At 33.4% G+C, this 16,836-nt stretch overlaps 1 protein-coding gene across 1 annotated transcript in view; it reads right to left on the minus strand.

Annotated features, from left to right (window-relative positions):
- Positions 1 to 16,836, minus strand: part of CSMD3 (CUB and Sushi multiple domains 3) — a 1,271,497-nt gene that overhangs the window by 907,952 nt on the left and 346,709 nt on the right. The window contains exon 4 of the mRNA XM_026454566.1: positions 8,005 to 8,212. Coding sequence (XP_026310351.1) covers positions 8,005 to 8,212 — 208 coding nt within the window. The remainder of the gene's footprint in view (positions 1 to 8,004; positions 8,213 to 16,836) is intronic.

The following is a 16,836-nucleotide window of genomic DNA, read 5'->3' on the forward strand; positions in this document are numbered from 1 at the left end:
TCTTGGGAATGAAGGTAACCTACGAGTAGAGCAGTCAAATAAATGGATCCTGAGTGTCTGATACTAGGTGGTGGTGGTGCGGTTCCCATAAATGCCTTGTGTCTTGTTTGAGCCTCTTGGTTTTTGTTTGCATTTTGCTTATATTTTCTTTTATTCACAGTTGACCCTAATCCAAACTAATTTATATAACTTCAGTCAAATAATGTACAACCATTGGAAAAAAACATGTAAAACCAGATTGTCAGTGATGTCAAATTATATGTGGAACAAAAATCAGTTACACCTTTCACAAACGTACATAAAATATGTGTGGTGTGAAATGTTCAGGGCTAGGCATTCTGTTTATTTTAAGATCCAAGTTCTCATTAAGATCCTGTTATTTAAGCAAAGATATGTATACAGACAGAAACGAAGCAAGAGAGAAAGTAATCAGGAAGGAGAAAAATCACAAAATCTTAAGATTGTTGAAGTCACAGGAAATTATGCATTCCAAAGTAGGGTGAACAGAAACAAAAGATAAGAAAAAATCTGGGCAGATACCAACATATACAGAATGGATGATGGAAGTAAAAAAGAGAAGAAAAAGTCTGAAAGGATATAGTCAGTGAGTAATAGAAAAAGATACAAGAAAGAAAAGACATCCCAGTGACTAAGAATGAAGGATGTTCTGGAAAAGAGGTAATAATCAACAAAGTCAAATGTTGCAGATAAATCAAGTGAGATAAGTATTAAATTAGGAACTAAGAAGTTATTGTTCATTTTGTAAAAGACAGTTCCAAAGAAATGATGGGTAAGCTAGTTTAATGGTGATCAATTAGGGGGCAAAAATTGATGGTATAAAAGGGAATTAAGAAAATTGGGACATGACACTCCTGAGTAGTTGAGAAGGAACAGTGCACAAATGGAGAAACTAGTTTTAGATGGGAATCAGTCTTCATTGGAAATTTATATTGACTAAATTTGTTAGTTTAAATCTAAAGGTTTAGTATTATTTTAACTAATAAAAATAAATAATTGTACAAAACAATGTAAATAAAACAAAATGTGTTACATACCTTATTGCATTCTTAATTTGAATAACATTACATAGATATTCTATGTTATATAACCTGCATGCTATGTTTTCACTAATATTCTAATCTTGATAACCATATCATTCCCTTGACTTCAGCCAGTATTTCATTTTTAATGACTTAAAAATTCTTATTCCTACTTCAAATTATATATCATAATTAAGTCACACATCTGGTGGGACATGTTCTGTTGGAAATTGTGCTTATCTGCAACCTATATCTTACAAATTGAAATCATTATTTATCTTCTGGGCCCAATGTATTAAAACGTCTTCCTGATCTTTCTATTATTACTTACGTATTTTCCATAATCTAATCTGAAGAAATCACTATTACTCTCTTTGATATTCAATCACTCATTCCCTAATTTTAGTCTTTGAAAATCAGACTTTAAACTTTTATTTCCATATGCAGACTTTCCAAATTAATCAAATTGCTTTCAGCCTCCGGCAGCCCTCTAAATGGTCTTTTAATCTTCACTTTCTTCTTCTATCTCAACTTTTAGTTACTGTAATTTTTTCCTTCTTCCTTTCACAGACAGATTTTCAAAGGGAAGATCTCTTTCACTATCTCTACTCTTTCACTTTGCTTAAATGATTCTCCCCACTCTCTTTATCATTAAATTTTTCAATGTCTAAGTAGGTGATTCCCATGACAGTATTAACTCTCCCAATTAACAAGCAAAAATCACAAAAATAAATAAAATTTTTTCTCATTCTACTAATCTATTTGTCACTAGGTCTTATTTCTTCTATCAAATAATATATTTGTATCCATTAACTTACTATAGTTTACAATAATCTATTGTATATTTCAACGTAGCTAGAAGAGAATAATGTGGAACATTCCAACATACAGAAAAGACAAATATTTAAGGTGATGGTTTCCCAAGAACACTGACCCGATTGTTACTTTTTTTTTTTTTTTTTTTGAGATGGAGTCTTGCTCTGTCGCCCAGGCTGGAGTTCAGCGGCGCAATCTTGACTCACTGCAAGCTCCGCCTCCCTGGTTCACGTCATTCTCCTGCCTCAGCCTCCCGAGTAGCTAGGACTACAGGCGCCCGCCATCACGCCCGGCTAATTTTTTGTGTTTTCAGTAGAGACTGGGTTTCACCGTGTTAGCCAGGATGATCTCGATCTCCTGACCTTGTGATCCGCCTGCCTTGGCCTCCCAAAGTGCTGAGAGTACAGGCATGAGCCACCGCGGCCGGCCGATTGTTACAAATTATATGAATGTATTCAATTATCATATGTGGGTTGGGTGCCGTAGCTCACGCCTGTAATCCCAGCACTTTGGGAGGCCGAGGACGGCAGATCACGAGGTCAGGAGATCTAGACCATCCTGGCTAACTCGGTGAAACCCTGTCTCTACAAAAAATGCAAAAAATTAGCCGGGTGTGGTGGCACGCACCTGTAATGCCAGCTACTAGGGAGGCTGAGGCAGGAGAATCGCTGGAACCCAGGAAGCAGAGGTTACAGTGAGCTGAGACTGCTCCACTGCACTCCAGCCTAGGTGACAGAGTGAGACTCCATCTAAAAAAAGAAAAAAAGAAAAAAAAATTATCATATATACCCCAAAACTATGTGCATCTTTTATGTAAACTGTGTACATCTATTTCTTGCAAAATTCCCTGAACAATTTATTTATGATATCTGTTCTCTAATTCTCACTTAAAATGATTCCAATCACACTGTCACCTGCAAAATTACTTTTACCAAAGTTATCAGTGACTTCCACATTGCTAAATCCATTTATTAATTTGGGAACATATTTTATAATAAGCTCCAAAAAAGGAGAAAAAAATCTTCCCTTGCTCCTACTTTCTTTTTAACTTATTGTCCCATCACTCTGTCTGTCTTGCAAAATTCCCTGAACAATTTATTTATAGTAATTGCCTATTATATCTCTTCTCCAGTTCTTCCTTAAAACCCCTCCAGTCAGCCTGTCACCTACAAAATTACTTTCATCCGAGTTACCCAATGACCTCTATGTTATTACATCCAGTGATTAGTTTTGGAGCTTATTTTATTAGCTTATCATTCACATTTGACAATTGGCCAATTACATCATAATTTTTTCATTTGGTTTCCAGGAAAATTTATACAGTCAATCTTCTATGTCTACATATGTGGGATATGTATTAGCAGATTCAACCAATCACAAATCAAAAATACTTGAAAAATAAAAAATATCAATACAACAATAATACAACAAAATGATCCATATAGTTTAAAAACTATATATAAAGCATTTGCATTATATTAGGTATTGTACATAATCTGGAGATTATTTAAAGTATATGGAAGTATGTGTGTACATTATATGCAAATATTACTACATTTTATATAAGGAACTTTAGCATCCCAAGATTTTTTATAAGCAGGGGTGGTCCTGGAACTAATTTCCTGAAGATCCTAAGGGATAACTATACTGTCATGTTTTTCCTCTTATCTCATTTACTCTGATTCTCAAACTCCTTTGCTGGTTCATCCTAGTTTTGCTGACATTTTAGTGTTGGAGTGTCACACAACTCAGATATTAGTTCCTTTTTCCTTTTTTTTTAAATTTAATAATCACTTCAACTGGTAGAAATAGGAATAATTACTTCCATTTTGAGATTTCCAAATTTAGAAGCTTAGCCTACACCTTTATTTGAAACTAAGATTTGTATCTCCAACAGTCCCCTTGAAATCTTCAACTACAGATTTATTAGCCATCTCAAACTTAACACATCCACATTTAAGCTCCACATCATCCCTCCAAAAATGTTTCATCAATAGCCTTCCCAACATTAGTTAATTTAAATTGTATTTGCTCAGTTCTGCAGGTCAAATAATCTGGCATCTGTATTAGCAGGTTATTAGAGCTATTCTTTAGAACTATTCTTTTCCTTCTATCATTTATCTTGAAAACCCAATAATTTCACCTTACCTCCACTGCTATTTTCTTATTTCATAATTATAAACTGTCACTTACATACCACAAATAATCTCTGTTCTTTTAGCTTTCCCTCTTATAGTTTGTTCTCCACACGGTAGCCATAGTGACTTTTGTTTTTTAAAGTAATAAGGTCAATCACGTCATTACTGTGCTCAAGCCCCTCAAGTGAATTCACATTACATCTAGAGTAAAAGCCAAAGATGAGTCTTGAGCCAGGGTCTATTAATTGTCTTTCTTTCTCTCCTACTGCTTTCACCAATGATCATTCTTTTCTAGCCACAATGGCTTCTTAGGTGTTCCTACAACACAGTAAGGCCCAGTCTGCTTTAAGTATTTTGCTCTAGATGTCGTTTCTGCCTGAAGGCTCATCCAGTTGACTAACTTCCGTATATTCATCAAGACTTTGTTCAAATATCAACTTTTCAATTAAGTAAGCTACACACTCATCACAACATTCTTGCTCTCCCGACCTCTCTTACTCTTCCACATCTTTTCTTTCTTGTCACTCTCTAGACAGAGTGTGTGTGTACCTTATTTATGTTGATTACTGCCTGCTTATTGTCTTTATCCCGAGAGAGCACAAATTCTACAGGAGCAGGCCTCTTTGGTGCTTTAGATACAAAAGCACTTAGAACAATGCTGTTATGTAGCAGGCACCCCAACAAGTATTTGTTGAATAAACATTGAACAAATGGAATTCTAGTAAAAATTCCAAGTAAGTTTGGAAATAATTTTAAAAAGCATCTAATCCAACTCTCCATCCAAGGCTTAGTAAATAGTTATTTACAAAGTATTGTATTTAGTTAACGTTTTACTTTTTTTTTCTGCCATAGCATCTAAGCAGACAATGCCATAATATCAGAATTAAGAGAAACCTTGGATGTTATAGGTGAGAAACCTGAGATCTAGGGAGGTGACATGACTTACCCACTGTCATCCATCAACAGGGAGTCAAAGTTGAATCTAGAACACAAGCATCTTTATGCTATGTCATTTTTTATTTCACTATAGTGGATCAGTTGACATTCATCATGTCTCATAGTTTTATCCACCAGTAATAATTAAATGAATGCATTGCATTCCTGTTGAATTATGCAGTGATGCTACTTTTAAAAAAACTAACAAGAAGCTAACAATTTAGCATACATAGTCTGCAAGTAAAGCACTGACTATGTAAATATTCTTTTTGCAGCACAATTGTTGGGCTGGTTTAGTCTGTGTGACCAAAGTCAAAAACAAGTTAATCAAGCCTTGCCACACTCTACGCACTTCAGGAGTAAAACTATAATGTATTGTAGCTAGTGACAAATTTCTGGTCTCTGAATGAAGGCTCTGAAGTCCAAAAATTATTTGTAATTTTAATCAAAAGATATGAAGGTCTCCCTGTTCACCTCTGTTTTGAATTCTATTATAAATTGAATATATTATGTGAACAGTGCATACTTATAAGGAAGAATGCTTGATACAATGTCGTCTGAAATAAAGTGTGTTCTTTTGATGAGCATATCTTTAAAAAGATGTGAGAACCTTAAAGGATTTAAGGTGATCACAGGGCCAGAATTAGATATAAAAGTTTTATTTTAATTATTTACAGATCATTTAATACATAAATTATTTAATACATTTTAAAAGGAACGTTGTTTTAATATACTCAAATGACTTTATATAATATTAATTTACCAACACTATGCATCTTCATGTTGGCATTTATAGAAATATAGTTTGAACATTTGTATCGATTTCTTGAAACATGCCAAATGATTTTATTTTTGATTTATTATGTAACAAAGATTTTGACAAGTCTACCTAAATTTTACTGTAACATTAATTTTAAAAGAATACAAAACAATACATTTATTAGTTACTATTTTCTAAGGAAGATGAAAATAAAGTGGCAAAGTGTCTTTTAAAGGAGAAAATGGAGAAATTTGTGAATCTGATACTCTTATTGGACAAACTATATTGTTGAAACCACTTAGATTGTTAAGAAGATATACAAATCATTACTAAGCATGTTTAATTTGAAACAAGAAAGTGACTATATAAACATAAATGGAGAGATTATAATCCACAGAGTAAATGTGAGAAATTTGGTTTCTAGAGTTTGATGGTAGCTCAGGAACTGGTACTATAAAACAGTGTTCTATTTTCCTTTATTGTATCCAGTAGTCAAATATTGGTCAAGTTAAAACTGTCATTTTAATAAGATCACTTGTATAGCAAAAGATACTACAATTATTAAAAGATGTATGGCATTATCATCTACCTTATTATGACTTGAATATGAATCACCATTGAAGTAGCAATTTCTCAAATAATAGCTTTTAAATTACCTAGCATTTAAAACCAAAATTTAGGTGGATTTTATTGCATTCTGGTATGAATTTATCATACCAGGCATATAACTCGAAGTATTGAGGGCATAAATGTAGAGGGGAAATAAGTGGGTATATCTAAGTGTGTTACTTTTGTTCTATCTTGCAAGATAGGATTTACAATTAAGGAAATTCTTTGTACTTTTGGTGAAGCCCAGAAAACTGTAAAGTTTTAAAACCATTTACATGGTGTTCTTTTAGCAGAAGTCCACAATGTTGTCTCCTTTCCCTTCTTCATACTCTTCTTCCTTTGTCTGTGTGAAATTATTTCTTAAGAATTCCTTCCTTCTCTTACCTCTTCAAATTACTCCCTCAGTTTTCTTGGCTGTATCATCCTTCTTAGTCCACGCCTTATATGTTGTTAAGTCTCAGATTCAGTCCTAGTCCTCCTTTGTCTTCTCATTTCATCCTCTCTCTATCTACTCAATTATATTGTTGCCTATTGGTTCACTTACCATCAATATTAACTAAATATCTGTGTTGTGATTCTACTCTATTGAATCACATAAGAGATATAGTTGTCTAGTAGATGGCTTTAATTGCACATCTCAAAGAATCTTCCAACTAAAATATTCAAAACAAATCTCGTTATTTACAGGGTTCTCATTCCAAACTTAACCTTTCCTCAACAATTCCCAACTCAGTGAATATTACTACTGCCTTCACCATTTATTCAGGTCAGAAAACCAGGTTTTATTTTAATACTGCCTTCTTTATCACCCCCAGTCCATTACAAAGTCCTTTTGATTATGCATCATCAATATCTCTCAACTCAGTCTACTTCCTTACCTCATTAATATGACTCTAATTCAAGCTACCATGATCTTTTCTTGTAATACTGCAATCATCTTTTAAGTGATCTTCCTACAGCGAATCGAGCCCCTCTTCAAATCAATCTCTTCATTTCAATAGGAATAATCGTTTGGATATTCAAACCTCTTCATGTAATTGTTTTGGATAAATTCCCATGGTTCTTAACAAATCTTCACATGGCTTAAAAGATCCTCTCTAGTCTAGTGTTTACCTATCTCTTTCCTTTATCAATGTCATCTTATTCTTTCTTTCACTCAGTTACTGAATCATAATCTAGTCAATGATATAATTAGATACAAATTTTTAAAATAGCGTAAAGAAACATTTTACTTAAGAAATATTATGTCGTAAAGGCATGTTCTGAATACTTTGCAGGTTTCATTAGACCATGCCTTGAGTTGCTAAAGAAACAAACCATATTCCCCCAGATCATGGTGTTTAATTTTTGCTGTCAGATAACAGGGTATATAACAGATCTACTTAAACAAAGGAAAATTACTTCCAAGATTATTCAATTAATTTGAGAGAAACCATCAAGTATGGACTAGCATGCTAAAAAGCACAACTGTAGGTTACAAAAGGAATAACTTTTATTTGTTTATACATGTTTTGAATTTCCATCTGTTTTTATGTAAATAGCCCAATCTTCAAAAATATCCTTCAGCTCTGACAACCTCTTCACATAACTTTCCTATAAGATCTTTTAAATATCCGAACCTGTAAAAGTCCACATTCAGTTGTTCTTTGTTCCCTAGTTTGCTTCAACAACATCAATGCAAGGATAATAGAAGCTATTTACTTACCATATTGTAGGGGGCTCAGAACCTTCTATTTCTAAGTAATCATATTTCTCTTCCATTTGAAAGTCAGTAAATATGAGTGAAATTGTGTCCCCAGGCTCTGCTACAATGGTCCAAGTGCAATCAGCATTGTTATGGTACTCATTAGGAAAACTAGGGCTGGATATGACGCCACTGGATCCTCTCATTGTTCCTCCACAAGCATCTTCAGCTGTTAAAAATGACAAAATGTTCAGTTTTAAGTTATTAAGATAAATGCAATTGTTCAGTTGTAAGTTATTAAGAGAAAAGCAAGTCAATATGTTTGGATAAAAATAACAGTTCAAATATGAAACCAAGTGCATAATATACTAATAAAGATTAAATAGAATGAGAAGTTTATGAAAAAATGTATAAGCACATATACAAGTATAAACTAGATCTTAACAATTTTATAACAATTGGTTGAAATAGCAATGAAAGTAAGCAAAAAATTTACACTCCAAAATTAGACATTAGGAACATAGAATCAATATATATTTTTTTCGTGTTTAAGCAACAAAGTGAGTTAAACAAAGGAAACATGTATCTTAAAGTCTGTGATGGAAAATCTTTGATCACTTTGTTGATGGGGATAACTTTTTGATTTTTTAATGCAGGTATGTACAACACCAAGACATAATTTAAGAGACAATATAATATAGTTCATGTCAATAGTATGTTTCAGAATTTATTGAAAAATGTTTGTAGAAAAACAACTCAAATAAAAGTATATCATATATCCAGGATATTTTGTCTACAAAGAAATAATAAGGTAACTAATATATCTTTAGAAACATATTCCTATGAAATCAAACAGTATATCTTTTACTAAGTAGTCATATAATATACATAGACACAACACCATAAATAACTTTTTGACTAATGTTACTTTGGGATCTATGATTCTGATTTTCCAAATTGGGGCCATAGATTCTCCACTAGTCTACTTTTGGCTAATGATAGGTGCTAGCAGTGTGGTTATATGAGTAGCTGTGTTTGGTATGCAAACATAAGAAAAAGCTCCTGTTTCATAAAGGAATTGAAGTTGGGGCATTTGCCTTATTATAACATTGTTTAGGCCAGTCAAGCTAATAAGTTACAAGTTCACTTGTGCAATAAATTGTCTTATAACTTATGTTATTGCCTTGGCCGACTCAGGGAATTCCTTCAGTTCAAGTTTTTGAGGAAAAGTCTGGTTCCATAATGATTAATTATTATTTGATGTGACTGATAGCTCCAGAACCTAAATGAATAGAGATGGACAATGTCTTTCTATTCAATTCCATGATGGGTAGAAAGTAAAAAAAAAAAAAAAAAAAAAAAAAAATGCTTTGTTATTAGAGACAATTTTATTACTATATTATATGCATCAAATGGTATTTGCTTTTTTCTTTCTTGCTCTTTATCCATTTAGCTCCATAATCTATAAATCAAAAATGTAAGTATATTCCTCTTAAAAGATATTAACATTTATCTTTAAAATAAAATATATATATTTTATTTTTTTGTGTGTGTTCTTTCTCTTGTAAGTTTGTTAGATAATTAAAATGAACTAGCTTTCTTGTCTAGACCATGTGGCATCCTACTACAAATATTTTCACCAATGCCTTCAAGACCCAAACCTTCTAGTAAGCCTGTACTGCTGTCTCTACCCCCAACCATAAATCACTTATATTATTTCCCTTCTCAAGTACCAACACCAGCGTTGAGTACTGCTTTGACAATAAATTATTTCACTAGCATATATTCACAGTTCAATCTATTTAAACAAGTTCAATAAGCTACTTATTTTCCTTCCTCTGGATAAAATCTGAAGGAGACACATAACATTCTGGATCACACTCAGATTACAGAAGAAAAATCCTACAGTTTAGAGATTATAGTTTAAGTGTTCTCATCTCAAAAACGAAAAGTATATGAAGTAAGTAAAATGTTAATTAGCTCACTGTAGCCATTCCACAATGAACACATATTTCAAACATCATTTACACATGATAAATATACATGATGTTTGTCTGTTTAAAAATAAGTGATTTAACTTAAAAAAATCACAGTACATCAATTAATACATCCAGTCCTGGGTAATCAAAAATAAATTAACTTCATTTTGATTAAGCTTCTTTGCTCCCCATACCTCAGACTTGGGGCAGATGGAGCAGAGGTGGGACAGAGGTGAGATGGAGAAGTCAGTCTTCTTCCTTGTTTTTCCTGCTAGTATTTCTGTTCATCCTCCCCTTCTCACTGAGATCTCTATGAGCCTCCTGGGGTTACAAGTAGGAAGCATCAGAGGATATGAATCCTCTTATTTTCCTAACGCTAATTTGGCATTGGTTTCTAGGAGCTTTGACAGACAAAGAAAGATGATTCTTTCACTCATACACCGTTTCATGGGATCCACAGATGTGTCACCTTCAGTTCCATTACTGTGGGTGATTGTGTTTCTCCAGCTGGCTGCTTACATTTCTGTCTTATGCTACAGGTGTAGAACAGTACAGTTCGATCTTCTTTGCATACGTCTCCTCACCTTTTCAGATTGGCCTCTTGGGCAGAATGTAAGACCGTGCTACAACAGAACTTCCGCACAAAAATCCTGCATTTAGTCAAATGAAAGCACACCCATTTATTCATCCTCTGTGGAAATGCAGTTTCTTTCAAAATGCAGTCCCTTGGGTTGCAACAGATATTGAAATACTTTAGCCATCATTTTAATGATAATAATATATTATATTCCATAAGCTTCAAGGCATATAAATCAATTTCTCTACATGATCTCTTTGAATTTCCTCAACCTAGACTCACAATGCAGAGAAATAACTCTACACTCCTGAAACATGGAAGAGAGAACAACCCAGAAAACAGCTCACTTCAAGGAAATCTTTATTTTACAGCAAAACAATTTCAACTCAATGTATTTGAAACAACTCAAATTTTCACTTGAAAACAAGGACAGGAACTCAGTTCCTCCATCATTCAAACCAATGTTCACGTAGATTCTTGTACCGAGTTCTATGCTCAGCATTTCTGTTTAATATGTTTATTATTACAGAGACTATCATAGAATCAGTATCTGACAAAATGGTGAAAAAAGTAAACTTTGCTTCAGTAAATGTTAGATTTAAAAAGTTTTTGGTTTGGTGTCCCTACTTAAATGCTGAATTCAAGGCCATATTTAAAAAAAAAAAAACCCCATATTTTCTGTAATTATGAATTCATAGCAGGACATACTACCTAAATCAATTTAAAAAGAACTTATAGTGGAGTTGGGACAAGTAAAAGGCAGCATTAGAACAAACCATGAAACTCTTGAATCCAATGTTGTGCTCTTTCTGCTAAACACCATGGTTTGGTCTCTGTTCAAAATGAGTTAGTACATATCCTGTAAATGACAGGATACAGGCTTCTGTTCTTTCATCATTACTCTGTCGTGGCCTCCAGGCTTGATTGTTTAATAAATGATGTCTACAACATTTTCTGTCCAAAAATTCACAGAAAGTGGAGGGTTCACAGAAGGTCGTTCCATAGAACCATCTCCTTAGAGGCTCAAGATGCACATAGGATCATCTTGGCCATTTGTATAAACTTCTTGTGAAACAAAATCTATTCATTTTGTCATCTGTCCAAAAAGTATTCATTGAGATCTGCCAAGTGCCAGGAGAAAACCATGTAATCTCTCCAACCGCAATAACTATAAAATGTTTTCATGATCCCTGCTCTCATGGAGTCTTCTATTAGAGAGTCAGGCTCTAAACAAATGGCAAAATGAATACATAAGATTACATTTCCAGCAGGTCCTAAGAAGAAGGAACATTTAGTACCAATGCTGTATGCTTGGAGCCTTGTACTAGTTGACAAATTAAGGAACAAGAATTTCCTGAGGAAGTGATGCTGGACTGGAAACTCAAAGCAAAATAGTAAGCACTAACGAGATGAAAAGCAGAGGGAAGAGTGTTCCTGCAGCTTCACTGACACTTTTACCAAGGTAATGGGCCTGTGTGCTACAGCAAAAAGGGTGAGGGGCTATTTGGTACCAAATGCAATTGGAAGGACAACTAAGGGTTAGACCTTGCAGGACATTTCTGACAAGGGTATGGAATTTATTCATAGTGATGGAACATTAAAGTGTTTTTAGTGGGGATATGGCATAATTGTATTTAGGTTTTGAAAATATCATTTAGTTGCTCTATGGAAGGATAACAGAGGAAGGCCATAGCTGATGAAGATTAGGAGGCTGAATCAAGAGTCCATGCAAGTTCTTGCATGCTTCATTGCTGCCTAGAGATAAAACATCTCGTTTTGACTATATTATTATATTTTTATCTCATTATCTTCAAAAGATTAGTTTGGTTTTTCTAGATATGTCAGAAGAAATACCATGATGACAAAATAAATTAGAACATCCATCTTAGGCCAAGGCTTAAGAATAATATGTTTTCACCTAAATAGTAAAACAATGGCATTAAATACCTTAGACTCCCCTTGAGGTTAACTAGAAGTTGTTATGGCTTCCGAATGTGGTTGCTTAACGTACAGATAATACAGTGAGTAATAAAAACGATGGTGGATTCTCTACTCTTGTTCTAAGAAAAGTATAAAGGTTGTAAGATATAAAGTCATTTTTTTTTATATATGTATATGTATACACATTTACATAGCTCAGATGTTAGCAAATTGCATGTTAAGAAGCTTGCAAAGTCAATCTGTTGTAAAACGTGAAGAAAACCACAAATTCAGCTAATGGGATCAATAAAGATAATGTGGAATTTTAAGAATGAGGACTAAAATTGTTAACCCTTTTGGACTTTGGATTTATTCCAACGTTCTGGAGCAATATTGTCAATTCTCTCATAAGTTCTTAATGTATTTAAATTTATAATTAAAAACTATGGCTATTAAAAATGTTAGTAAATATCATTTTAATTGTTTAAAATATTATAATATAAATCTATCATCAAATAACATCATTTATTATACTTTAAAATAACTGAATTTATGTAAAATTCATAAATAATGCCTTTTTATCTCTTACCTATAGAGCAGGGAGAAAAATAACAAAATAGAATAAAGATTAGTTGTATTATAGTGAAAAGATTTTTAAAAATAGTTCACTATGATTTCAAAAATGTACTTTTTCCTAAAATTAAATTTTTATTTACTTTTAATCTCTGTGACAGTTGTTTAGATATTGTAAATATATGATCTTGTTTTGGCTTTGGGTATGAGACCACAACATTTCATTGAACATAATATAAATTGGAACTTCTCCAAACATGGCTGTTAATAAAAAAATAAACACAGTTTCAAAAAACACCTAAATGGTTTTCTATAATGCATCTTTTCTGATACTGATCTTATACTATGCTCTGCCTTGCTATTAGTTTCTTCTGAAATAGCTTAGGGTTGGGTGTGGGGTACAGTATATAGGCTTGTTTATCACCAAAGAGAAATGAAGTGTAAATTGTAGGAGAGCAATACACTCGGTCAATTCCAGATGCTAAGCATTCAATTCAGTTTCAAATTTTATCATGGGACATTTTTTCTACAAATCTCCTTTGCTAAATCTAAAATTTCCATCAGCACTCAAGTGAAACTGACATCTATGTGAGACTTGTTATTTTGTCCCAAGACAGCCATCACTGTTGTGTGCCTAATTAGGCAAACTATTTAAATATTACACTGTCATTAATTAGCCATCATATTACATATATGGAGTAGTAGTTAATTATGTGTAACTGCCTCTACTTACATTTAATAATTCAACTTTTTGCATTTTTGTGTTTAAGGAGAAACCCTTTTTTCATGGAGAAGAAAATTGAGCAACTGGGTAAATAACAGTTCTTTCAGACTGATAATTTTGTTTTATGTTTATCATGGTACAACACATAATACCTTTCCAGCTTATGAAGAAAACAAAAGTGTATTTTCAATGATTCTAAAGGAAATTAAAGATTCTCATATTTTTATTTTTCAGTTAAGCTCCCTCAGTTCATTTCATATTAAAGCAGATGAAATTAAAAAGAAAAAGGTGTATAACAGATCAAAGAAAAATACTCAACATTCACTGAGATAAACACCTCTGAAAAGTAAAAAGAGCAAAGTATAATGGCATTTTAGCTTTGAAAGTTCATTTTTGAATGCACAAATATGCTTTTTACAAATATCCTACATTAATTTCCATTTACCTTCCAAAGAGACATGTTGGGAAAATGAGAGACAGCTAATGCACTGAAGAAAGTAATTTAAAAGTATGTGTTTTTAGACATCCAGCTAAAATACTTCTCAGAATCTCTAAATAAGACAAAAATATAAGCATTCATTCAATAAAACTTAAATTATTTAAAGATTTGGAGAAGAAAATATTTAAATTAAATCAAGTAATAACCATGAAAGAGCAACAGGGAACAAATTTACATTATTGACTTCAAAATTAAAACTGAGAAAAATATATATAATAACTGTTTTAAAACATTAGGCCAGGTCCATGAAGAACCGTGATCTAAGAGAGGAAAAAAACTAAGAAGGAGAGCCCTATGATCATTTGGCTTTCTCTAATGAGACACATTCTGGGCCATAGAATAAGGAGTGGGATTACAAGTAGAGCATGGTGGTCCTTTCAGCTCAGTAGATAGAATTCAGGAAACATGAGGGAAATGTTAGTCATAGGGCGAAGTTCTAGAAAGGAGGAAGCTCTGCAGAAGAAAAGGACTCAAAAGATTTACATTGGGTTCTCTTCATTAGTGTTTGCTAAACACTAATAAATGCATGCAATTGGATGAAATTTCATGAAGTCACATAAAGAGATGAATGGTTCCAACTAAGCACACAGGGCTGAGATTTGTTCAGGTACCACTAGCCAGAATATAGAGTCCACTTTAACTGAATGGAGTATTCAGTAGAAATCTCAAAAGGGGTGCACTTCAGTACAGACAGTAAACTACGCCTAGAGGTAAGGCCACTTAAAAATGCAATACTTAAAGCTTAAAAACAAATCTCAAAAGACACAAAGTGAACCACAAGTAACTTTAATACATACTAGAAGAAAGTGCAAGATTACTTAAAGATAACTAAATCCAGACACTAAGTGTCTTAAAATTCACCACATTCAACATACAGTTAAAAGAAAGTACTAGCTATGTCAATAAACATAAAGATACAACCCATAACCAAGAGAAAAATCATTAGAAATAGACCAAAAATATGGAGATGATGGAATTAGAAAATAAGGACTTTATAACAGATATAACTATATTCAACTACTGAAAACAAGGGTTAGCACACTACACTCCAGACTAAATCTGTCTTATAGAGTTTTTTTCGTATTGCCTGTGATCTAGTAATGATTTTTACATTTTTAAAGGATTGTAAAAACCAACAAACCAAAATCAAAGATGAATACATTTTAGAGACTATGTAACCACAGCAAAGCCTAAAATATTTACTATATAGCCCTTTTCAGAAAAACTGAACTCAGTGAACACTGTGAGGAAAGAAAGGGAAGATATAAAAAGATAACCACATGAAACTTTAAGAGATGCAAAATATATTACTAGAAATTAAAAAAAAAATACTCAATGGGCCTCATAGAAGAGTAGACAGTATGAAAGCAAAGATAGTGGACTTAAAGACATGGCAATAGCAACTATTCAGAATGCAGCCATGAGAAAAGCAAGATTTCTTTTTAAAGAACAGATATTCCCTGTAGGAAAATACTAAACAGTTTAATATGTGTTACTGAAGTTCCAAAAAGGTTGTGGAGCAGGGGCAAGCATGCAAAACTATGGAAAGATTAACGGTCAAAGGATTTACAAATTTGATGAAAATATAAAATCCATAGTTACAAAAGGCATAGAGTTGTTTGCATCTTGATGTGGTAGAGATGACTAGCTGAGATTCGAAATTCATGTTCCAATTCCATTTATGAGGTGTTGCTGGGAGGCTGCTGCCACCCAGGACAAATATTTTAGTGCTTTTCACAACTAAGTGAGGCCATGTAGCTGCATTCTGATTAATAAGTTGTCAGAGAATTGAGATAGAATTGCAATCTTTGCCATCCACATTCTTTATTCTCTATCTGGATGGAGGCTGTGTTCTTGGGCAGCTTCAATGACTATATGTTGATGATCGCAGGGTCTCTTTTTCACTTGAGTATTTAAAATGTCTGCCTCCCTCTCACTGTAGACTTCATAAAGGCAGGGCTTATGTCCCTTTTTGCTTATCTGTTACTTAAAACTACTACACCTACATGTATAGTAGGGACTCCAAGTGAATTTGTTGAATTAAACATGAAATGAACAAATAAATGAATGTAATTATTTAAATTGATCATCATTTTGGATTCTGATCTCTGAGAATCTACCAAATAGAATAAACAGAATTTCAAAAAATACATGACTGTTCAAAAACATAGGAATAGTATGATAAATGGAGCAAAAAGTCAAAACAATGTAAAACAATGGAGTGAGTTGCTAAATACAGTTTAAGAACAAGATACGAGGTCAGATGTGGTGGCTCACGCCTGTAATCCCAGCACTTTGGAAGCCCAAGGCGGGTAGATCACGAGGTCAAGAAATCGAGACCATCCTGGCCAACATGGTGAAACCCTGTCTCTACTAATAACATAAAAATTAGCTGGGCATGGTGGTGGGTGCCTGTAGTCCCAGCTACTCAGGAGGCTAATGCAGGAGAATCACTTGAACCTAGGAGGTGGAGGTTGCAATGAACTGAGATCGCACCACTGCATGCCAGCCTGGCAAAAGGGTGACACGCCATCTAAAAAAAAAAAAGAAAAGGAAGGAAGGAAGGAAGGAAGGAAGGAAG

The sequence above is a fragment of the Piliocolobus tephrosceles genome, chromosome 7 (assembly GCF_002776525.5).
Source record: "Piliocolobus tephrosceles isolate RC106 chromosome 7, ASM277652v3, whole genome shotgun sequence".
NCBI lineage: Eukaryota > Metazoa > Chordata > Mammalia > Primates > Cercopithecidae > Piliocolobus > Piliocolobus tephrosceles.